This window comes from Chanos chanos, chromosome 6 (genome assembly GCF_902362185.1).
Source record: "Chanos chanos chromosome 6, fChaCha1.1, whole genome shotgun sequence".
Classification (NCBI taxonomy): Eukaryota; Metazoa; Chordata; class Actinopteri; order Gonorynchiformes; family Chanidae; genus Chanos; species Chanos chanos.
In genome coordinates this window covers 37,604,498-37,630,341 of record NC_044500.1, presented here as the reverse complement: position 1 = coordinate 37,630,341, position 25,844 = coordinate 37,604,498, and the positions used below count along the sequence as shown (strand labels likewise).

At 41.9% G+C, this 25,844-nt stretch overlaps 1 protein-coding gene across 1 annotated transcript in view; it reads right to left on the bottom strand.

Annotated features, from left to right (window-relative positions):
- Positions 1-501: 501 nt before the first annotated feature.
- atp2b4 (ATPase plasma membrane Ca2+ transporting 4) overlaps positions 502-25,844 on the bottom strand; it is a 59,845-nt gene continuing 34,502 nt past the window's right edge. Inside the window, exons 7-22 of the mRNA XM_030778810.1 lie at positions 24,920-24,955; positions 22,135-22,311; positions 21,253-21,467; positions 20,580-20,822; positions 19,724-19,968; positions 19,366-19,600; positions 17,306-17,485; positions 17,047-17,134; positions 16,225-16,331; positions 13,463-13,654; positions 12,760-12,973; positions 11,340-11,551; positions 11,077-11,184; positions 8,019-8,201; positions 5,100-5,189; positions 502-784 (exon numbers count right to left, since the gene is read on the bottom strand). Of these exons, the coding sequence (XP_030634670.1) occupies positions 524-784; positions 5,100-5,189; positions 8,019-8,201; positions 11,077-11,184; positions 11,340-11,551; positions 12,760-12,973; positions 13,463-13,654; positions 16,225-16,331; positions 17,047-17,134; positions 17,306-17,485; positions 19,366-19,600; positions 19,724-19,968; positions 20,580-20,822; positions 21,253-21,467; positions 22,135-22,311; positions 24,920-24,955 (2,786 nt within the window). The 3' untranslated portion in view covers positions 502-523. The remainder of the gene's footprint in view (positions 785-5,099; positions 5,190-8,018; positions 8,202-11,076; positions 11,185-11,339; positions 11,552-12,759; positions 12,974-13,462; positions 13,655-16,224; positions 16,332-17,046; positions 17,135-17,305; positions 17,486-19,365; positions 19,601-19,723; positions 19,969-20,579; positions 20,823-21,252; positions 21,468-22,134; positions 22,312-24,919; positions 24,956-25,844) is intronic.

Sequence of the window (25,844 nt, the reverse complement as noted above, 5' to 3'; positions counted from 1 at the left end):
TTAACCGCATATACATGTACACATACATATACATTTTTGCATGTATATCTATGAATGTTTACAGATTTTACTACATGAACAAAAGAAAAACATTGAAGATGTGTGTTTTGTGAAGAAAACAATGAGTAACAGAGCAAAACTAACTTACAGCATAACGATCAGGAAACATAATGTCAACATACTGAGAATCTTATCAGAGAAATAAAATATCAGTGACAGGTTAGGTGAAGGATAGCCTCAGAGCTGCCCTCCGTTGTGTGTGAGTTAGGTCGTGCATTGCATGGGCGGCAGCTGCACGTACTTACGGAGGGTGGATGCCACAGTGCAAGTCGAGAGGGGCTGAGGGTAGGAATTCGGGGGGGGTGGGGGACCCTGTGCCCATTGTGGGCCTGCTCATAGTTGTGTGTCAGCAGAGTGCTCCGCAGGTCCACAAGAGGACTGGTAACAACTATCTAGGGCTGGGAGGTGATGGAAGGGGGGTGGGGTGGGGGTGTGGTGGGGGTCAGGTGGATGAGAGAAACCATCAGACCGAGGTCTCCTGGTTGTGGAGGGAGTTGTTTGGAGGGTCACCACCCCCACTAACACCAGGGGAGGAGGAGACCCCTGAGCCACTGGGGAGTGCCTCGATCTCCACGCTGCTCTCCTCTATCGTGGGGACCCGGGCTTCCTCCTCGGACAGGGGTACAAATTCGGGATGGGACATGAAGTTATGGATGGAACTTCGGGATTCTGGCTTCTCTAGACCCTCGTAAAGGGAGCTACGGAATGCATTCACCACCTTAATCTGGAGCGAGGCAGGCACGTAGGGTTGGAGGAGTATCCGCAGAGAGGAGGAGGGGAGAAGATTGCATAAAAAAAGGAGAGAAAGAGAGAGAAGAGGAATTAGTGTCATTGCACTGGCATGGCTTGACTCTGTGTGGGTTTGTTTATGAGTGGGGGAGGCAGGCAGGAGTGGACTGATGGAGTTATCCGCTGGGAACAAAAGGTGGTCAGTGCTGAGAGATGATGGATGACACCGTCTTTGCCAACTGTCACACGTCAGCTCTTCACAAAAATAACAGATACAGACTGACATGATCCAACAGCACCCACAACTGAGTAAAAACACAAATCAAGAAAGTGACACAAGGGTAAACAAATGCATAACAATCAAGCCAAAAAAAAGTAAAATAAACAAAAAAAAAAACAGCTACTTAACAAATGCATGAAGATAACACATATGGGGAAAAAAACACAATCACATGACTTTGCAGGCATGATGAACACATCACAAACACCGAGTATCTAAAGCCAACATGCCGATAAAGTTTGTGTCACACTGGGTACATTAAGAAGTGCAACCGTGCAGAAGCAAGGCAATATCTGGGTTGATGAGGAAGAGAAGGCCAACCATGTCAACACATCATGATATCTGGGAAGATCTTTTGAAACACTGAGACAGAGTTACAGTTGAGTTGAGATATACATTCATTCTTGTACACACGTTTGCAGGCCACGCACACACAGACACAGACACAGATGCTCACACAGACACACGTGCGCGCGCACACACACACACACACACACACACACACACACACACAGTATCATCGCGATGTGCCAGCAACCGATAGCTTCTGAAAACAACCTCATTTCTCATGTCACTTAATACTGGAGTGTTTACCAGTGACTTTGGCTGTACTTCAAAAGGTGTATTTCATATGAAGCTTCAAATATTCTTGAGAGAACTGACAGCAGTCAGCCAGAATTAAAACCAAGGGCTGGGAGAGCTCTCGGGAGACGACTGAAGAGCGATCATATGTTAGAGGTGAGAAAATGAACAGGACAGATTTGTCAGGTGGGCACAGTGTGAAAAGGGGACAAAATAGAAAGACAGGCACACAGTCCTAGCTTTGACAGATTGATGTATGAGGAAAGAATGACTATTATTCTGGGGTCAGCCGACTGCCTAGCCGATGGTCCTACTTACAATGGACTCATCCTTTAACATGCAAAGTGGAACCCCAAATTGTGCTGAAACCTCAGTTCTAAAGCCCTTTTTGGGAGAGGGAGAGAGAGAGAGAAATAAAAACAACACTACGAGACACAGAGAGATATGTCTGTCGTTTCAAGAAAATGATTTAACAGGAAAGTGTGCTGGTTACGAAAGCCAACCCAGTTCACTCAGTCAGATGCAGATAACCCCAAAACACTACAATAGCTTGATGAATATAGAACCAAAGTAAAACAGAAAGAAAAATGAAAATGAGTTATCTCGTGTTTCAATCTACAAGGCCAATAAGATTTAAATTTTTGGGACATACCGGGGGAAATAGATTTCTAGACAAGAAAACCCCATCATTCCACTACTATGAAGTGATTGATTTCAAAATTGTCTCCTGTGCCAGCTTATCCAATCACCACCATCAGTCTACTCAGTGCAAGAGTGCATTTTCCACGTTTACATTCTTATGTCATGCAGACATTCTGGCCACGTTCACGAGCTGTGATGTAGCAGGAAAGATATTTCCTCTAGACTGCCAGAAGGAAAAAAAAGACATACCTTTTTCTTCCAGATGCAGATATTTTCTTGCTCACACACGCACATACACACTCACACAGACACAGACACACACACACACAGCGTAGTACAAAAGCAAACAAAATAAAAAAAAAACACACACACACACACAAACACACATAGGCCTACAGCAAGAGAGCAATGTATGTGTGGTATGTGTGCACATACACTTAATCTCTCTCTCAATGGTAAAATATAGAAATAGAAATAGTTAATATTCCCAAACTGATCACTTTGTTTGTGTGGTGGACTACACTGAATATGACTATATGGTATGAGTAAAGCTCCATGGGTGCCAGCCTACAGGCTATTTTTCACTGAGCGCACAGAAAATGGCCTTTCATCCTTGTAGAAGCCCACCTACCCCTGGAGTTTATATGATCATTAAATTTTAATCCAGCAAAGGCAGAATAAATACATCCCTGAGAGAGAGAAATGACAGAAAAAGAATGAGCGCGATAGTGACTGAGAAGACAAAACATGAAGATGGGCGATGAGAAGGAGAGAAAGGATTGGTGAGTTTACATGTCGAGTGGCTATATTTTAACAGTTATTTGCCAAATGCAAAGCCTGAAGCTGAAAATGAGCATTTTTTTTAAGATAACGACAGTTGTTCAGTGAGTCAATTTAAAATCATCACACTGACTACACACAGACAGAACCATAAATTTCCTCACACTGTTTTTCTGGACAATTGACATTTGCATATTATTTCACGAAACAAATACAGACTTAAAAAAAAAAAGTAGCTTTTTTTGAGTGGGGAATTTTGATGAGTTTTAATGTGTAGCAAGACATGCTTCTGTCTTTAAGGTCTTTTAGCCTATCTCACTGATCTCTCTGTGTGATCCCTCAGAACACAGTCTCGGTTGCCGAGCTACCATAGTACAACAGGCATCAATAAATCCTTTAAGCAAACCAGTAGAGCAAGAAAAAAAAAAAACACTGACAATTCATTAAAAAGAACAAAAGAAAAAAGATAACAACTGAGTTAGCCTAGACAAAGACAGTCAAGAAAAAAGGGGGGTTGGGGGGGGGGGCAACTGTGACTCATGTCTCCTGCTAGAACAGCAGCAAGTGAGAGGGACTGAGGGAGAAAGTGTACCATGTTATGTCAGAGAATGAAAGAGATGGAGAGAAGGACTGAGTGTGAGTAGAGGAGTGAAAAAGAGAGGAGGGGGTGTGAAAGAGTGTGAAAGGAGAGAGGAAGAAGGAGAGGGGGAGACAGAGAGAGAGTGAAAGAGAGAGAGAGATTGAGATTAAGAGTGAGACAGAGTAAGGGAGAGAAAGACAAAGATGGTGTGGTAGTTGCAGTTGCCAGCTCTCTCTCTCTCTCTCTCTCTCTCTCTCTCTGTGGCAGCTCTAAAAGCTTGGGAGGGTGGGCGTCTCTCTGTAGGCTCTGTTGCTGGGCAGACTGAGAATGCTGACAGGTCAAGGGAAAAAGGCAGAGCTTTGTCATAGCGGAGATCTCTTTGCCTCGCTGAAAAAAAAGCAAGGTCACGAATCCTCTACGAGGAAAACGGCAATTATGCCAACTCAGCACGACTCCTTTTCGCATTTCACGTTTTGGGTCCATTGCAAACTTTCCCTGCATGTAGAATACTCCAAAGGCTCAAATCACTGCACAACTTGCCTGACCCATGACCCTACGCTGAGCATTGTTCTTAGCTCTTCAGATGAGAATCTCAAGCTTCAGACAGCACATGCTTCAAAACAGTTGACCAGAAAGTAAACAAAACAAAACCAAACAAACAAAAAAAAAAAACTAGAGTGAAAATTCACGCAAAATCTAGGCATCCATACAAGCACACATTCATTCTGCGGACGTGCGTGCGGCCCGGAAATGGAAAAGGCTGCGAGGCTGTTATAAAAATGCACTTAACCCTCAGCGATTAACCCTTGGGAGACCCTGAATTAAACCGCACCCAGAATAACTCAACTCCCACTTCCCCCCAGGAGGGACAGATAATGGTTGAGAGAGTGTTTGGATGCAACATTTAAGCACGAGTTTTCCTAAGATCCAAGAGCATTAGACTTTAGTAGTGTTATGTGGTTATTTTTCATTGTTCTTCATCCTCACAAGGGTTAATGTATGCAGATCTGAGCGCGGTCGTTCATATCTAAATCAAACACATTGCATTGCCTTGATATAAGCAGAGGGAGAAATGCAGAGTGAACCAAAGATGCAGGGGCATGTTATTCTCTGTGCATGGGGGAGGGTGGTTGATGAATGGGGGAAAGAGAAAGAAAGAGATTAAGAGAGAGAGAGAGTTTGACAGAGAAGGAGTCAGAGTGAAGAAGAGGTGGTTCTCACTGCATTGCTGGTGGGAGGGGAGGCTGTTGGGTTATGCAGATATTTGGCATTGGCTCATGCAGCATTGGCTTGCTTATGTGTTATGTGGTGGTCAAAATGACCTGCACACTCACTGCCTGCAGTAGAAGAGGAAGCAGGAGCGGGCGGCCCAGCGGCCGCCGCTGAATTGGCCGACAGGGAGGAAGAGGAAATCCCTACATGGGTGGGGCTAGAAACAGTTTTTGCGTCGTTGTGTTGGCTGACCACGGAGGGCTGACGGCGCAGGGCCCCGGGCACTGCTGTTTGGCCCGACTGGAATGTATAAACCACGTCCATCTGCAAAGAACAGGGAGAGGCCAAGACAAAAGAGAAGGAGAGAGAAACCAGGGGCAAAGGAGTTGCTGGTTAGAGCAGACATATATGTTATTGAAGAAAGATAGAGACCCCCAAAAAAAGGTTAGTTCTGAGTTAGACACAGAGGAAGGGATTTGAGGGGACAGAGGATAAAAGGAAAGGAAAGTTTGTAAGGAGAGGACTTTTTTTTTTTTTTTTTCGGATAAAGGAAAGACTGAAGGCGTCTGCAGAAAAGGGAAACACGAAGCACAAAAGAGACAGCGGGACTATTTCTACAAGGCACCGATGGGTTTGGTGTGAATCGTTTCTTGTGCCAATTATTTTCTCATTGTGCATGACTAACCATGCGTGCACAATAAAAAATTAGAAAATTCGCATGGATTAAAAAAATAGAGTGGAGGCAGATAAGGAGCTAATTAGTTCGGCAGCACACTCTCGGTCATCTGCCTCTCTCCTGGTCGGGAATGCGAACTGAAGACGGCGCTGAGTGCTCAGCCGTTCCTTTATCACTGTGTTCAGTATAGCGTTAGCCTGGGAAATAGGGACAAGGGATTGGAACTGGAACAACAGGGGAGGGGTGAAATAGCCAATCCAGGGCAGCTGACACACATAATAACATTCAGTCGACACACATTTGCTGTCAATTTCACTTATTCACAGATAAGCGCTCAACCACCTGTGGACCCATACACGCACTTTCACATGTGACTGTGACAATCCCATACAACATGTATATGAAGTACAGTAAAACCCTGTTATACATATATATATATATATATATATATATATATATATAACACATATATAACTCAACAGGAGATCATCATGAGATGAGGTTTGCGAGCAGATAAAAATTTTGTATAACAAACTGAATTATATGTTGTTGCATTGCAATATGACACTTGGCAAACGATAAGTAAAAATGTTAATGTTGGGAAAATAACATTCCCTGAGAGTGTCAAGGAGCATTTGTTAAAATATATTACAAACATTTACCAGTGCAGTCATTTACTATGAGGAGGAAGACGTCCATAAGGGAAAAATAAATGTAACTGACTAATTAAAGATGTCAAGATATCTTTTCCATTTAGTTGGCCCTTTATCCATGCATTCACCAATTCACCATGTCTGATCCCACCTAATCTTTATGTGTTAGTGAACCGTCAGTGTATTTCCAGGCACTATACTTACACAGGTAAAAGTCAAGATAATGAACATCAGTTCAGTGGGCATAAAAATTCATGATACGAAGTAAGAACTTATAAAGCATGATATGCAATAACTAGAAATGATCCAATCATTGAAAGCACCATTAAGATACATTTCTCGATTACATTTAGATAACATTTACATTTAATACTTGATTACATTTAGTGCTCCCAAACTATAATGATGTACCTTATTACTGTGAGTGGGTGAAGTAAAGGATGGGAAAGAGCAGTCAAAGAAAGTTGAAGTTAGAGTACAAGGCACTGTGAGGTGAAGAGAAAGGGGATGCTAGCGCACACACTGGGGCTGGGTGACGCACAGCCACAAGGTGCCGTGAGTCAGGCGCATGAACTCCCTTTGACCTGGTGAACTATTGAAACTAAAACAATCCTAACATTGAATAAAACGACCATCGACAGCTAGATCAGTTAAGCTCTCATACTTTGTTTTCTGCACTAGATAAAGTTAATGAAGCCCAAAGGGAGAAAAGTGTTGCCTCTGGCCATTCACACTAAACATAACCACGCACTTCAGTGGGAGGCTATCCTTTTTTTCTATAGTGTTCCATAAAACACATTCCGCCAGGCACAGCTTGATTTCTTACAATGTCGCCCACAAAGACACTACCCTGTTAGAAACAGATAAATACCGCACATCTCTGCGCGCTAACAAAGATGCAGCATTGTCAAGAATATCTAGCATTTTGCTATGCATGAAAGTAATAGATATTCAAAAAGGATCCTCCCACACTTCTTGGGGAAAAAAAAACACACACACACACACAAAGCAACATAAAACCTCGTTTTGTGTCAATATGACAAAAAGAAGGATAGCAAGCGTGAAATTTCTGGAGAGTAAATGGGACAGGTGCTATCTCTGCCACCTTGCATGTGGGCCTCTTTGGGCTTTAGCTTCCCTCTTTGTCTCCTTGGAGACCAGAGATGTGTGTGCTACAGGGATCAAATGTGCGTCACCTCCCTGAGAGACCGGTGCTTTCTTTGCAGGGCCTAGGGCCTAGCAGCTACAGGAAGGAGCTCGAGAGAACGGTTTATTGTTCAGCTCACAGTCACCTGGAGACTCTCTTTCCATGAAAGAGGCCACAGGACACGGCAGTGCCAGCAGGGTGCATGACTACAGGTAAACAGCAGCCCTGACCCAGGACACAGCATGTGGACCTCCATTAGACCTGCTTTGTGATGGGAATGTTTGTGCTCTCACATGGGGAAGTTATCCACCTTGTAAGCAGGTAACATCTAATTGGACAACAGCAACAAATTCAAACATGAAAAGGCAATGGGATAATAGTAATTAAAAACAACAACAACAACAACATAAGCCAGTCCATCCATGGATATATACAGCGATTCTAATAAATTCATGTAAATGTCCTTCAGTCAACATCTGAAGAGCGCATATCTCCTGGGGTCCAAACCTACATAAAGAGTCAGGAAGACAGTAAAAGATTCAACTGGAGTCTTCCGGTCCTCTTCTTTCGGCTGGGCTTCCCCTCCCTCGTGGTTAGAGCTAGGAGAAAATACGTGAGAGGGTGGGGATGAAATGCTTTGGGGTGGGGATTTTTTCTTTGGGCCCGGACGGACGTACCTGAGTCTGGATGCGGTTGAGACCTCTGAACCACAGGATCTGGCCGCGACGAAGCTCCATCTCAGCGTGGTCAATCTCGTCTGCGCCCTCGGTGAGCTCCTCATCGGGGATCTCCTCCTTGGTGATGCCATGACCGGCCTCCTTCAGGAACTTCAGGCGGTGTGTTGGGACGGCAGAAATGAGCTGTGGGGGATGGAGAAAAGTTAAAGTTGTGACTAAGACAAACAACTACGGGGGCCCCAGACAGCAGTAACGCTGCAGATATGACTCAGCACACAGACGGCCGAGAGCACAGCGTCTCCTTTTTCTAGCCTGTCACTCTGTGAACAATAGATTCATGAGTACACTTAATTCATTTTTACTTGTTTGCGAGGAGCAGAATGTACTAATAAAATGGTCTCACTGTGTGCACAGAGGGACATAGCAATCCAATGCAGAAATATTTCTGGAGAAATTACTTTAACTGTAACTCATCTCACTCTATTTGACAGAGATAATTGAAACTGCATTGCACCGTGTTATAATTTAAATATCATGAGACACCAGCGCTGGCAAAAACAGCAAACAATTCTTTCATGATTCAGTGTTTTGGGCTGACAAACATTTGGACAGCCTATCATCTACAATCTAGAAAAATCCACAATGTGTCATCTGAAATCTACTGACTTACAATGTGGTACACATTAAGATTCACCACAGTTGTCACATGAACTCACACACACAAACATACATTCGTGTACATGAACACGCACACACAAACACGCACACACACACACACACACACACACACACACACACACACACACTGATACCAGCTGAGAAGCCAGTAGAGAGAGACTTGTGGGTGATACACTGGCTTGAATGAACAAGCAGCTTGAATGTTCTTGGTCCCCCTGCAACATCTTGATTTGGCAGGTTTCTCACTTTTGTATTGATGTCTCATGAACATGCACTGGATGTATGCTGTGTGTGTGTGTTTGTGCATGCGTGTGAATATGCATGTGTGTGTATGTGTGTGTTTGTGAAGGCGCAGTGGGAGTAGCGTGCAGAGGTTTAGATTCCCCCAAGGGTGCGGGCAAATGTGGGACATGTCCCTTTCATGTGCAGCTGAGCTCATTACTGCCACGATGTACAGAACCCTCTTATTGGGGATCTGCTTTTGACGGTGGCAATGGTTCCTAGGCAGCGCCAAGCGACCTGCTGCCTCCCACACACCTCCCGCAGGTTCGCGTCGCACACAGATTCATCTCCCCTTCCCTTCCCAGCCCCCGTGTAAGGAATAAGGAGGGAACTAAAGATGTTCTACATCACCCACGCCTGTGCATTCTACCATGGCGTTTCATTATTCAATACAAACCAGGCCAGCACTGTTCTTTCAAAACTCTGTTAACCTTTTGCTATCACATTTGTACTCTTTATGTGAAAACACTTACACACCAAAGTATGTCTCATTATTACTTTATACATAACAAGACTGCAAGCATTGCACATTATTCATTTGAACAGATTAGGACATTCATTAGGGGTATAACGGTTTTGTACAGAAACCAAACACCACGGTTCTGTAGTCCTCGGTTTGTTTCGGTACATGAGCAGTGAATCGTGGATTTTTTTCTCCTCACTTCAACTTGTAAGTGAAGTTTTTATTTTCTGAACATGGTGCCACGCCAGTATATATTCCTAGAATAGGAGAACATTCCACACTCTCTGTGCTTTTGATAGCATTCATTATAATTTGAAACCAGTGTGCCTTTTCTTTTTCTTTTCATATCTCACTGCACTTATCGTGCGGTGCATATATGCTTTGACCGAGCGGACAGTTATAACAGCTTTAATGACAGTGTCAACCCAGCGATGGTTTTAAATAACAGCAAAATACATGGTGTCATTACTCAGACCATAAGTAATATAAATTATACTGGAATACACGAATCCACATAAACGCATCAAGTAGATCTAATGGCTAAGGTTCTCGAAGCAGAAATTTGTTTTTCTTTTATCATAGTACCCAAGCATTGATCTGAGGGAGGTTAGAGAGGTTAGTCATCATTTTGCAGTTGTCACGTGCTTCTTTTCTGCTGAAATGGCATGCTCGAACGACATTCGCTAAATTGAGACCCCTCCTGCCTCTTCGAAATCCCCCATGTGGCAGTATATCGGTGCTACCGTCATTTACCACAATGGCAATCTTGCTGTTATTTTCTTCCCATCATTGTGATGGCAAAGAGCCTTAAAATAACCTGCTTAAGCGTTCTCTCAAGTTTTATTACACTCGTTTTCTAAAAGACGAACCTCAGAATAAAAGGAATTAGTTTTCCCTTTTTGAGGAGCTTTGTTGCTGTTTGCGTTAAGTTTGTTCCTCTTGTGTTAAATTTGTATGTTTAAAAAGAAAGAAAAAAACTTCAATTCTGAGTTGGTTCAATTTTCTTTCAATCCAAACTGAGATACAAACCAAAGTGTGGCCCAAGGTACAAACCTAACTGTGAATTATGCTGGGTTTAGACTGCACGATTTCAGCCCGATTTTGGCACGATTTTGTTGTCGCGGACAAATTTCTGCCGTCGGGCCTGAATATGAATGTCGGGAACGATGAATGGGCGTCTTTACCCCTTGTAGTGTGACATTATCTAAGAACAGCGATGTAGCGTCTGGGAAACCCCACAACGAAACACGACACTTGACACGAAAAGTCTAGCATGTCAGAATTTCTTGTATTTTACTGCCTAGTCTGACATCTCCCATGACATGTTCCTTGACGTAGACCACTGAGAAGAACGGCATTCGTTCTTCCTGATGAACTTGCACAAGGTCTTGAAAGACAGCATACGATGATTGGCCAGGGTCAATGCTTGTAGTTTTGCCAGTCTCCAGGCCAAGACACCGTAAGATGGCACTATGATTGCCTAATCTGACACAGTGACCATCGTCAAAGACAAAAATATCATGTAGTCTGATCCTGGCATAAGATGAACTGTTACACCTCATATAGAGAATGAGAAGTTAAGAGTGGGGCTGTGTTTGGATTCTATGAAGCCATGTTGGTGGACTTTGTCCTTACCTGACCCCAAAGCAACTCCGAAACACCAATAAAGACACACCACAGCCACTGGTCAATGGTCAGAGCTGTGCAGGAGAATGGTTTTCCACCAAGCTGCACAATAATAACCTGCGAGAAGAAAAATCATGTGTTATTGCAAAGCAATAAGCCTAGAGTTGAACAACAGCTATATGTACTTAACCTATGTTATCATTATGTCTCAGTTTCAGACATGAAACACTTGTCTTCCGGGGCTGACTCAAGGTAATTACTCGATGAATTACCTGAAGTATGAAAGTGCCAAGCACAACACTGCAGAAAATAGGGTTGCGATAGATGCCCTCAAACACGTTCCTCTCTCCGTGAATCTTTCGTGCATTGATCTCGTTGAAGAGCTGCATCATAACAAACACGTTGAAGACGATGGTATAGTGTTCGGAGGGAGGAGCATGGAGGGGGGCGTTACGGCCACTGTCAATGTTAAAGAATTTCTCTCCTGTGAATGAACATTTTAAATTGGTACACATAATTAATGAAGGTTTTGTTGTAAAAAATATGTGCTCAAACAACAAATAATGATAATAATTAATACGTTTTTTTTTCAGTTTTTTTCCCCCACATTTAGCTTGATGAATGGCTAACCAAAAAAATGAGCATCAGAAACTTATTATGTTCAACAATACTACAGGTGTTACAGTATAGTAGTACTAATCTAGTACTAATATTCAAGTATTATGTGCGTTGAAAATAACAGGAGCAATCCCTGTAGTGGTTTGATCCCTTGGCAGGTAGTGATACTGGTTTTGTCAGCCCAGTGAGCACTATAACTACAAGCATGTCATACACTTCAATTTGTCTGAGCTTCTGACAGAATACAGTGTGGGTGTATTGGTGGCAAGCCCTGTTCAAAGCCAAAATCATAGTGCTTAAAAGGGCCAAGGCCAGGGCAAGTACCACATCACACTTAAATATAAATATAAACCAAATGATTTCAGTAGGGACTTTGTTCGTCTATACATTTCTTTAATTCTTAATCACTCTAATACATACTTTTATGTGGTATAGAATTCTTGAATTTGTATCTCCTTCAGAAATCTGGTAATCTTTGCTTCTTTAGAGGAAAAAAAATGTCCAGTTTTCATGTATTTATTTAGTAATAGGAGGTCAATTAGCATCCTCTGGCAACAACTCTGAAGAGCTCTTGCACTCTTCTGTCACTGAACCTCTCTCATCAACTGCCTTTTTTAGCGCCAATGTGTACTGTCCTTGAAAAAAAAAAAAGGCATTAGCGATTTATAAGTGAGCAAAAATGTAGACCCTGATGGATTATTCCTGAGCTCTATTTCAGAAATAAGATGATTTTATTCTGTCGGTACGATTCGGGAATTGTAACCTCTTTGTCTGGAGTCGCTAGCGTTAAGCCATAGCGATTATGCTGGCATGTATCAAACGGTTGTGAAGTCAGGTCATTTGTTATGACCGTCAGTCAGTTTTTAATCATGCCAAGTTTAAAATCCCAATCCTCAGTCCCACGTTGGTTAGAGTCTAAAAGTTCTAAATTATTCAGTTGCTAGCAATGTGACAACTAGAAAAATGTATTCTCTACAAATAGATTTCAGACAGAAACTACAGAAACAGCCATAAAGAACGTGACGCGAGGAAAACATCCACGTGTCCTACACTCCAGCTCATTGGGGATCTTACCTGCAAACAGGAGGGTAAAGATGACGATGAGCTGGTAGACTGCATGGCCGAGAATGTTCTTCATCATAGTCCTGGAAATGAGTGGCTTGTCTCTGCCGTAGGGTTTGCGCAGCAGCAAGGACTCTGTGGGCGGCTCGGTGGCTAAAGCCAGAGAGGCCAGTGTGTCCATGATCAAGTTCACCCACAACATCTGTACTGCCTTCAGAGGAGAGTCCTGGCACACGCACAACAAACATGTTTCATCAGTCAACAAGCAAACAAACGGAATTTCCCAGAGCAAAAGATTCAAAGAGGACATTGGGCTGGCTGGTTGACTGTTTGAATGTTTGCCAACTTCATTATGTCTCTGTTGTGACTACCTAACCTGCTTACACAGACAGAAACGGGACTGGATAATACACAGACAAATAGTGACTGGCATCTAGACAAAAGACACATGAATTTTTGGATGAATTTTAATAGAGATAATAGATGGACTTATTTAGTATGCCCATTTTGCTCCATCTTTGGCAATAACTTGGCAGCACAACCATATTTGTATTTATCTCATAATAAGTTTATGAAGGTCAGTTATGGTCCATTAAAATGACTCATCTCCTAAACCTATCAGAGAACATGTAGCCAGCTCATACAGTCAGCTACGATTAAGCTTGACATTGTTTTGTTCAGAAGATTTATGTCTTTGAAGGGAACTTTAACATACTTGTGTGATGCAGGCGCCAGTGAAGGCCACAATAACGGCCACCACGTTGACAGTCAACTGGAACTGCAGAAACTTGGAGATGCTGTCATACACGTTACGTCCCCACATCACCGCCTTAACAATGCTGGTGAAGTTATCGTCTGTCAGGATGATGTCAGAGGCCTCCTTCGCCACATCCGTGCCAGCAATTCCCTGTGGGAGGTGGTCAAGGATCATTACATTTATGATAACATGCTGTCTGATTGAAAAGGGATCTCTGTTGGGTAATGTAGTTACAAACAGAAGTTAATGGCTATCATTAGCTCTGCTGGGCAAGAAAACTTTGTTGGGGAATTTAATGAAGCATGGAAAGCATGTGCTGTAAATGCACACCAAAAGCTCCCCAAGAGCACTCAAGATCTACCCATGTAGCTATATATTGCCTTTGGATATTGCACATTAATAGACTCACTTGTCCGCAGTAAGTCAGTCTTGTGCTTGTGGGCACAAGTATACTTCCGACATCATCAATGACAAAGATCTGGGTCAATATTTATGCTTATATAAGAAAATAATACATTGGCTATAATGTCACTAAACAAACAATGTTTCTCTATAGGCATCTACATAGGTACTGTGGCTAGCTGTCTTGCTCTTCATTGCAGAAAACAGCTCATTTGAATAACTTTTTGTGTACATCTGATGGTTTAAAGGGGATGTTCACCTGTGGGCCCATTGTGAAAGTCACCTCTTTAAAATAAGGGACTTCACACAACTTTGCTTAGACATTTTTTTCAGTAGACCAATATTTACCATTGTTTTTGTTGCTTCACTTTTGAAATCTGTATAAGTGTAACAATTCAAGTTTGGATGACTGCATAAAAATAATTTTATATCCTGTCTTACAGACCAATTGTACAGCTTGCTGTTTTGCACTTTTTTCTTATGAAAAAGAATGAAAACAGTATCAACAAAATTATATTTGGATCCAAGTAGGTCTTTTTTCCCTTCTTATCTGACATTTAAAAAAAAAATTGCCTGGAAATTCATTCTCAATGCAGCCACCAACTTTAACAGCATGATGAAGCAATGTCGTTTTGAGTGCACAGAAATATACAATATTATATAATATAATATTCAAATATAAAACATTTCAAACATTTGATGGAAATGCTGTCTGAGATACCATCACGTATAGGTTGTAATGAGCCTGTATGTCAGTTCCCCTTTAAAGGGCATTCTTGACACAGCTTGAACAACAGCTTGAACTCAGGACACTGAGACAACAAATGGAACCGTTGTTTAACAGTTTAAGGGAAATCACTGTCTATTTTTGGTCCTGAATGAAAAAATTGTCCTTCTGCTCAGCGAAAATGAGAGAATGAGGTTTGCATAACACTCAAGCAATTTTGAAAATAAAGCAGCTATTGTACTTGGGTCACGACAAATGCTTGAGCAATTTCATACTGGTGGCCAACCATGAGACTAATATTAAAGAACATCATTTTTTAGTGTCCTCATTTCTTCACAAGCTCTTCACTCAGCCAATAGGCTATATTGTAAAAAATGTAATCCAATTTTAGAGAGGAATGTGTCAACAATATCAGACAATTAACTTTCTCAGTTTGACCTCATGTTCTGTTATTGGTCTTTACCCTAATTGTAGTGCCCACTGTTGTGGATACAGTTGCCTGTCATATTTTGGTCTTATGCTCTGCATGCTGATGGTATGCGAGCTTCTGACTTTGATGGCAGGCTGCATGCTGGGAAATTGCAATGTCATAAACTGTGTCCAGAGCCAATGTTCTTCTGTGGGCACTAATTTATTTGCATGGCATTGGCAAAAGCTGCAGGCTAGGATATTCACCATGCAGATGCTCGATGAGCATGTGTCTCCCCACTGTTCGGCAAATGAGGAAGTACCTCATACTGTTATGAGGGCTCAGGATGTTCTAGCTCAACAATGGAGAGACTGGGCAGGGATTAAAAGTGAAACATAGAGCGTATGATTAGCTGCAGAGAGTGCTGATATCCTACTGATCAGGCCAATTCTTATCAAACAAGCCAGGCAACCCATTCAGCAAAACATTAATCTGCTGTGATAAGCAGATTCACTTAAGAAAATTGGCTTGATTGATTATTTCATTACAGGAATGTCAAAAAGGACAGACATTTACTAGACTATCTGTGGAAAAACATCTGTATCTGCATCCAAAACAAATGAGTCATTCTGTGTGAAAAATACTCATTTCCACAGCCAGGGCAACCATATTACAGCTTTTTTTCTTGCCAAGAGAAGCTATGACAATTTATAAAATGCTTTTTCTATCTTTTTGTATTCTTTTCTTTTTCTTGTCCTTTTGTATTGGATGAGGTCAGCAGAACATTAATACTGCTGGAGCACTCAATATGTCATACATTTTATGGAATCTCAACCTTCAAAACAGAACACTTCTAAGAGGTGTTTTGGCACCCATGTTTAATCTTACTTTTTTACTCAAGGATAAGTGACAGATAAAAGTATTTTATCTTACTACTGATACCCCATTTTGGCATTTAATTATAGATACCACTCTGCTTTCCAAACCTAATTTGAACATTATTCCTGGAAAAAAAAAACAGTTCTTGTCCATAATTTGATACATTAAACATTTTTTTTTACATCAGACAAAAGAAATCTCACATCAGAAATACTTTGGGAATATTTTCATTCAGAATGACCCTTATCCTCTCATACAAAAAACATGGTACTGCTACTAAGAATGTAAATTAATTATGTTTACCATGGCGAATCCCACATCAGCTTTTTTCAGGGCTGGACCATCATTGGTTCCATCTCCAGTTACGGCCACCACTTGTCGAGTTTCACCCACTGTGCTGTCAATGATGCCTAAAAGACAAAGACACAAAACAGGGAATGAACAAACCCCTATTAAACTGATCATTGCTCTGTTACTGTGGATGTATTAAAAGAGTCTGTTTCCAGTGTTGGTGGTTCAAGCTTATTACACCATTTAAAATTATACCTCACATTTAGCTTTTACATATTCATGAGGGAATTCAATTTCATTCCAACATAAAAACAAAATAACACAGTCTTGCTGGTTATAATTAATGGGCAGTTAGAACCATTGGCAGCAGTTCCACAGTGAGCTGAGTGTCAAGCTCAAATCACAGAACTGTCTCCCTGAATGAGTATACTTGGCCTTTGCAGTCAAGTTCCTCTATGAATTCAATTTCTTTCCAAAGCCTGGCTGTAAAGGCACTTCAAAACTGCCCTCTTTGTCTTTGTTACAGGTCCTTGGATGACACTGAACTTATGTATTCATGACTGACACCTGCTTTAGTATCACCCTAGCCTCATTCTCCACTGAGCCCTGACTGAGATGAAAAAGAAGCAGCTTTGAAGAGTGCCAAAGAACTGTGGTCCCACATGCACAAACTCCTCACACATGAAAAAGAGGGCACGTAAAAAAGATGGCACACATTTAGGTCGAAACTCCGGCTGAGCTTCACATGCCAACGATTCATGTCAAAGGCAATCAGATTAGACGAATTTTGAAACCAACATTTGAAGCTCTATTTCTTTAACAAGAATTTCTCACCTTTAACCAGAGTGTGTTTGTCTGTTGGTGAAGATCGTGCCAGAACACGTAGTTTGGGCCAAACTTTGTCCAGACGCTCCTGCTCCACCTGGAAGAAAGGCGAACACAGAATAAGCCGTTCGTGTGATCACAAAATCATACTCAGGCATATTGGGTAGGTTCTCATACATATTAAAAAACTGAGTCACAGTGATACAGTCTCACAAATCTAATGCTGATAAGGCTTGATGGTATCCATAGGTTAACTCTTGCCTCTCACCTCTCCTTTGTCGTTGCGGATCTGTCGGTTGAATTCTTTGCCTTCTAGACATAGGAAGTCTTCCCCGGGAAGCAGGATGCCACACTTGGTGGCAATGGCACGGGCTGTGTTGATGTTGTCTCCAGTAACCATACGCACAGTGATGCCTGCCTTCTGGCATTTAGAGATGGCCTCAGGAACCTACCAGGTCACAACAGACGGTTATGGGCAGTATTCTCTTGAATTTGGTTATATTAGCAATGACAGTTTCATTAGCAAATGAGCCAATAGATAGTGACTCTTTTTTTTTTTCCTCTAAGGAAAAATACCATTATTATTGCCTTTGAACAACTTATATAGATGATTATTATCTCAAAAAAATAGCTCTCCATAAATGACCTGTCAGTTATATAATCATAACAGGCAACACCAGGCTGTTAACGTCTGCTGTTCAGAGCTTATTTTTCATTGCCTCATGCTGCATTGCAACGCAACAGTTGGATCACATTTGAACAAACAGGCTAGAAAGCTGTTATAAACTTTTAATCATCTCATCTCTTCACTGTTGGCTGTTATAATTATTGAGCTGGGCCATTACCCTATGCTGAGGAACAGTATGACAAAAGACTGAACACTCCTGCTTATTTAGCTCTGGGTGAGTTCTGGGTACCAGTGCGGCACTCTGATCGCTGTGCGATAAGGATATTTTGGTTTCTCGCAGCATGATGCCATGCCAGTCTGCTTTGCTCAGTCAGCCATGGGTCTAGTGAGACTGCTCAACACACAAAGAGGTTGAACCCAGAGGCTGGGTGTGTGTGTGTGTGTGTGTGTGTGTGTGTGTGTGTGTGTGTGTGTGTGTGTGTGTGTGTGTGTATGTGTCTGTATGTGGAGGCTGCAGTCCTGTATAATTATCCAAGCTTAGTCTTGTGATGAATCACACCCTACCCCTCATTAGAACCAATAAGTTCACTTATTTATAGATAATTAGAAACCACCCAGTGTTCTTATGGAAAGGCTGATCAACAGACATGTCTTGAGATGGTTGCACAAGCCAGAGATACCAGAGTACCTAACTATTACATACATTCCGACTTCATTTTATGCCACTACAATCTTTAAAAGGGATTCAGATCATAATATTATGGATGACTACCAAAAAAGAGCACAGAGTAACCACCCAAAAGACATCTCTAGTTTGTCTTTGTTTCGACACAATAACAATATATCAGCAAAAGGATTTCTCCTTTCATGAAGGATTTCAGTTTTATAGTACCAGCATGAGCATGAATCGCTCATGTTGACCAGTATGCGGCACTGTCAACAGAGAGATAATGGCACAAAACTCTGTTCTGATTAGCACTGCTATCAAAAATAGAACAAGTACGACCAACTATCTAACAACCCAACCACCTCAATGGAAACTGGTTCAGAGCCCCCCTCTGGCTTCAAAGCTATTTTAGTATAATCCCTGATCTGCTGCTTGACATTAAAAATCGAAATGACGATCAGATCTGTCACTGCATGATACAACTGGTCATTGGAGGATATGGACTGCTGTAACATGCTAAGAGTTTCCTGTTTGCTTATTACAGGCTGGTGACAGTGAAAGCTTCATACAAACAGGGGCTGGAATAGACCAAATCCCAATACTCAGGATGAGAGTCTCATCAATCCAGAATTATACCCCAATTACAGCTGTTTAGGGACTAATAAAGCCAGGCCTCGCTGGAGCATGGCTATCCAAATGACAGTAGAGCCGACTTTGGGAGGGCTGGTACAACGGGGACCCGTATTAGAGACGCTTCACCACTCTGTAGGTAGAGTTACACGGTTGTGCCCACTGCGCATTAACGGCATTGTAACCGGACACTGTCTCATTCCCTATTATAAGAATTCCACGTGCATTTCTTGAGAACTCCATTTAATCAGTACCTGGGCTAAAAGGAAAGAATGTCAGAATTTCACTCACTTGCGTTGATCTGCGGAGCATTTGCTATGCTCGTCTGAACATAAAGTCAAACCTTCCTTCCAAAAATACAGGGGTTATTTTTCATGAGAAAAAAATGTCGAAAATGTCTTACCTCAGGGCGGACAGGGTCTTCAATGCCTACCACAGCGATGCAGGTCAGGTCAGACAGGATCTCAGCCTCATTGTCCCAGTCAGGTTCTTTGTCACCAGTGAAGTCTCGCATGGCCACGCAGATGGTACGCAGGCCATCGCAAGCCATGGGCTCAATCACCTTATGGATCATCTCATCTCGATCCTTAGCCTTGAAAACCCGTGACTGGCCAGAAGCATCCAGAATACGTGAGCATCTGACAGGAGAGAAAGGAATTACTTTCAGCTTATCAACAGGGGCCAGGACATAGACTCAGAGATGGTTATAGTACATGTTTAAGCTATGGGTGAAAGTATGGGTGTCCTCAGGATCAGCTTACTTGCGCAGAATGATCTCGGAGGCGCCTTTGCTGTACATGCGGTATCCGGAGCCATCAGTGTTCTTAAGGACTGTGCTCATGCTCTTGCGGGAGGAGTTGAAGGTGTAAACTTTGTAAAGTTTCTCTTCAGGAATCTCATCTCTGATTGGTTGGTAGTCCCTCTTCAGTTCCAGAACCAGACCCAACAGACCACATTCAGTCTTATTGCCCACATGTCTGGGCAGTCCACCCTCCCTCTCAGGGGGCTAAAGACAATACAAACACACAAATCTTAAATCAAAAAGTCAAGAGTCTTAAATCACAAAGTTAAGAATAAACAAGATACTATGCAGGTCAAATCTAAAACTATGCTGAACCTGCATAAACAAAAAACACTGATACCAATACAATATAAATAGGCAACATGTGGAATTTCGTGCATGAACTGGTGAAATAATAAACATGGTAAACTAGCTGTTTTCTTTCATGTAAAGGCCTCATGCGATGAGTTTTTGTAGATCATCATTGTTGCTGAGAAGTATACGCATTTGCGGAATTACTGAGAATGCACCACACCTCCATTAAGAAATTAAAGGCTTTCAAGCTAAAATGCTGAGGAGCTAAAGATGGGCTATGGGTTTTTAAATGAAGCATTCATTGAAGCAAGGGTCTGTGCTTCTCCGGAACATGGTCAATAGTAATTTATCCCAGCTATTCAAACCTTCCACAGAAAGGTACTCACAAGAGACACAATTAAATTCCGCAACTTTTTAGGCTTCATAAAGAAACAGTGAATGAGCGCGTATATGTCTGTGTGAACATATGCCTCTAATTCTGTGTAATTAGGAGAGTGCATAAAATAACGTTTTCCACTCACCAGGATCTTGGTAGTGTAGGCAGAGTTGATAGAAATGCTGTTCACTAAAAGCTCGAGTATTTCTGGATTTATAGCCTCGGGTTCCGGCACAGTCTTGTAGTGTGTGTCACCTATGTAGGCTTGTACCACTGTCATGCGGTTCATGGTGAGTGTGCCTGTCTTGTCAGAGCAGATGGCTGTGGCATTGCCCATGGTTTCACAGGCATCCAGGTGCCGCACCAGGTTGTTATCCTTCATCATTTTCTGATGGAAAAAAAAAAAAAAAAAACAGAGATTGACCTAGTTTAACCAAAAATGCTTTCCATAACAGGTAAAAACACCTAGCAAAGGTGACCCATTTTACAGCTAAATCCTTAATATGCGAATAAGGCCTGATAAAACTTTAAATGACATTATATTTTTCAGTTAGTCCTAAATAACACATAAGTAAACATGCAGATGCCATAAACATACCTATGCTGGACAAATGCAAAAGCGTGCCATGAGATATAATCTGTCCCTCATACCGTAAGATGCGTAAGGTTTATTTGCAGTAAACCCGAAATTGAGAATGTATTCTTTGATGGCTGAGGATTAGTTTTATGTGGGTTACCTAATGCTGTGTCAACCTATAATATAACCTCTTTTCTGTGGGGTCAGAGCGTTAAGATCTTTCTTCAAACTGAGTCCTCACCTTGACAGAGTAAGCTAGAGAGATGGTGACAGCCAGAGGAAGACCCTCAGGCACTGCCACCACCAGCACAGTCACACCTATGATGAAGAACTTGACAAAGAACTGGATATAGATGGGTGTGCACTCCTTCAGCCAGGGTCGCTTCTGGACACCAAATGTGTAAATGAGGAAGTAGAGGATGAGAATGATGACTGTCACAGCTGACATGATAAGACCTGAAGGAAGAGAGAGAGAGCAAAATAAAAAGACCCATATGTCTAAGTAGGATGCTCAGCCCACTGATTTCCTGTTAGCCTTGATAGCAACAGCTGGAGGCCGATGGGATCTATCTGAATTTGATTTGATCACAGAGACATAGGAAGTAGGATAATTATGTGGAGTACAGCCCAAAGGGACAGGCCTGTTTCCATTCTGGGTGACACTGTTTCTTTAAGCATTAAGTAAAACAAACCCAGAGAACCAGGACATAGCATGACAAATCAACTTATTTAAAAACAGGCCTAAGAAGTCTACATACAGGTTCTGCAGTGTTTGTGATATGTAAACAGGCAATTACTTTGCTCTTCCAAGGCACAACCCTTGCTTTAAGGGGCAAAGTCATTTAAATAATGCATTGGCTTGACTTGTGCCACAAATTCTGCAAATGCAATGAGTTTTTATGTTAATAAGTATCCAAGAATCCTTCAATATCTGCTTCCTGGTGCCAATCTTATAATGACATGCTTAAACATGTTCTTGGTGGGATTGCCATATAAAAGAAGCAGCTTCCTGTTGAGTTAGCTTGTCAATCTATGTAATTATATAATAATGGCTGGCATTGGAACTAGGAACTGGTATGAATATGTTTGCGAGTAACTACTGTTACAAGCCTGACTTGCTTACCTGCTTTCCCAATTTGTACTGCCAGTCTGGTCAGTTTGCCCTGCAGCACAGATTTCTCTTTCTTGGTGACATTGACCTTCTTGGGCTCCTTCTCTTTCTCCTCCTTCTCCTCTGACTCCACCCCTTCCTCACTCTTCAAGGGCTGAATCTCCAGAGCAATGCCATCCTGGGTCTTGGCTGAAGGGATTGTTATTGGGAAGTGGGCGATGGGGAAATGGCAAGGCAGGGAAACACGTGCCAAATAAAAAAGGAGATGGGAGATGAAGAGAGGTTGGGTAAATGAAGGGTAAAAGGGTGAGGAGAGTAGTTCAGTTCATTCACAGCTGGATGAGAGGCATTGAAGAGATCCTCAGAGTCATTCACAACGCAAAAAAACAAGGGCAACACTTTGATCTCTCTGGCATGTTCTTAATGGAATACTATTAATGTTGATGGGTTACAAAATCAATTGACTCTTCTTAAACATGTTTGTATTCGACAAGCAAAACATTGAAAGATAAATTTAGTTTGAAACATGAATCAACTCTGAGATTTGAAATAAAAGCGTAAGCTGCACCATGAGACTGAGCGAAGGTATGTGTGTTTAAGTGGCATATAGTTACGCTCATGTCGTGTCATGTTTACACTTAACCTTGTAGCCTTGGGGCCAGTGCAGAGATTATGTTTCTGAATTTACCATTTTGATTCATGTGTGGTTTCAGTTTGAACAAAAGATTTCCTGTCATCTCATGGTACTTTCAGTAATTTTTGTCTTTTGACACAGAGTCCAGCGACCTAACCTTGTGGTCCTATCTGGTACTAATTTCACCAATCAGAAATATTAATAGCAAGGAGGCTAGGGATTAGGGATTACAGATTAAATAACTAAAAGCCAAATGTTATCAAGGCTAATGTTTTTAAGTTATATGTGCTATCAAAGCTGACGTTGCATGACACAATTACATTATACTGAGGAGTGAAAGGAAAATCTGGATTATATTACCCTCCCTCCTCCAAAAATAGAAACATAATGGAGTCTAAGATTCAGTCCAACCTGTTTGCTATGGAGAGACATTGATCCTTCACCCTAATTTCGATGAATGCGACTCTGTGTACAGCCTAACCTGAACATCCACTAAACATCTAAACATTTTCTTCCACCTTTTTACGACTATGTTTCAATCAAAACCTACAGGTGATTTGAGTTTATTACCTGAACCATTAAAAATACTGTGTTAGGTCATATAATTTAATAAGCACTGTATTAAAGTGATGAGGGCATTGAAAAGGAGATGTCTCTAATGGTAGACTGCTACAGGGTTGGAATTCCAGTCACTGAGCTGCCCCTTGGTGCGTCTCAGACCCGACCTGACTAGCAGTCATAACACAGAATCAACCAGAACTGACAGAACAGCCACACATGGACTGGAAGACTGACTGACAGACGGAGTGACAGCACGCACAGACGCACGCAGCACGCACAACGAAGAGGAGGGGTGAGTGTGTTACAGAAAATATTCAAACACAGCCAGAAATACAGCAACCACAAAAGAAAAGAAAGATCAAGAAGAGGAAAAGAGAGAAAAATCTCCAGAGAACTTTTTTTTTTTTTAAGGAGAGAGAGAGCAAAGATAGAGAGAGAGAGAGAGAAACAGACAAAGAGAGTCAAACAGTGACCGTGAGAGAACTATACAAGACAGCATGAAGTCCTGAGCACACCCTGGAAAGAGGCAGCAGTGAGAAAAAAAATAAAGAACAAAATAAATAAAGACAAAACAACAATCCACAGCCCACCAATTCTGCAAGGGTGCAACTCCCATTTAAGCCAGTACTGAGAGCAGCAGCAAAAACGCTCTACCTCTGATATATCCATTCCCCCGGACAACAAACAAGACTGCTGAATAACATTAGTAATGAAAATTGTTTTGTGCATGAAATTTACAGACATCTTCCTGTGGTGAGCAATCAGCCCACCAATTAATGTCAAGGCACCACTACAGAGATAAACAAATGCATGCACAAATCTAGTAAACAGAAATGGCTTTTCGGTGGTATCAGTGGTTTAATATCTCTGTATTTTAGTTGAGAGGATGGAGTGTGTTCCCGACAGAGAGTGAGCGCCCATCCAAGGGCAAAGAGAAGGAGAAGCGTGCAGGGCAGACAGGGTCTGTGTGAGAGGTTCTGGGAGGGAACAGATGCTCTGTCCCTGAGCACTAGGAGGAGGGAACAGCTTGTGGAGGGTGGATGCGCCCTGAAACACAACACACACGTTCCCGAGACGACTCAGGCCAAGCAAACATGCATGAAGGAAAAAGAAAAAAAAAAGCAGAGAGCATCTGTTAATCCTTTCTTAACTTACATCATCGCATAGACATACTCATGCACACACTCGTGCTCACAGACACACACGTTCTAATGCCTCTCGAGAGTATCGATCTCTGTCCTTGCTCCTTGTGATGCTTCAGTCAGATTTCCACCTACTGGGACCAGTGGCTGATGTAAACAGGACATAGATTGTAGGGAGAAGCGCAAATGCCACACAGCTCTGTGATATTCATAGGCTCTGTTCTGCACGCTAGCAGGTGAGAGTTGCACCCTTTCACAGGTAAAGCGAGGTGAGAAGCTTCCCTGGGCTCAGCAGGAAGAGGAAAGCGACAGTGTGAGAGAGAGAAAAAAGAGAGAGAGAGAGAATGAGAGAGAGAGAGAGAGGGAGAGAGAGAGAGAAGTGAAAGAGTGAGTGAGACTGACACGAGACTCCGAGACTGCCGCTGAATGGGAAGGGGAAGGGGGGGGAGGGAAGGGTTACCTTTGTTGCGATTTTCTGGGGCTCCTTGTTTTTTACCTGTTCAAACAGAGAGAGAGGGCGGAGTGCTGATAACATGGCTTAAAGTAAATGAACAAAAGACAACTCAAAATAACATAAAGTAAAAACAGGATAAACCAATGTAACTCTATATGAGTACATGTGGGCTTCAATGTGTCATCTTGGGCAAAAGAGAAGGAAAGGTTTCGTGGAAAGCCTATGTAATCACTAGGAGGCAGGGTGATGCGTCTGTAATTTGGAAGTGTTAAAAGAAAACAACCCCGTGGCAATTTTACACTAAGAAATGCAGTCTAACGACAACAGGCAGATCAGCTTATCCTCTTTATATTCATTTAATGTGTTTAATGGGTTTAGAAAGCTTAATTCAAATAGTATTTTGCCCGTTACAGTTTTAACAATAGCAATATTTGCAGTTGTAACCAGTATCTCATGTCAAACCATAAGGTGAACTTCAATAACAGTACCACTGAGTATTTTTGAAACAGAACAAGAAAAATAAGTAGATGGTCATTATTATTATATTCAAACAGCTTCCATTGTGTCCACATTGAATGCAACACTTAAGTATTTCTGTTTGGCACTACAACTTGTGTAGTGATAGCATAACTGGCTGAAAAGGTAAACGTGTGTTTGTTTTCTGATTATTCTATAAAATGTTAAGTTACTGGTAATCTCTCATCTAACAGTCTGGAAGACAGTAGCATCCCACATCTTTCCTTTTGCTTTCACTCTGTTTCAATGTAAAGGTCAGTAAAGATCCAGGGCAAATGTGTCAGAAAAACATGAAGTGGTGACAAAGTTCCTCTGTGTATGTGTATGTGTGTGTGTGTGTGTGTGGGCAGACTTGTCAGCTGAAAGATGATATGCCCTGTGGCACTAACCTCAGGCCTAGTCATCAGAAGGGTAA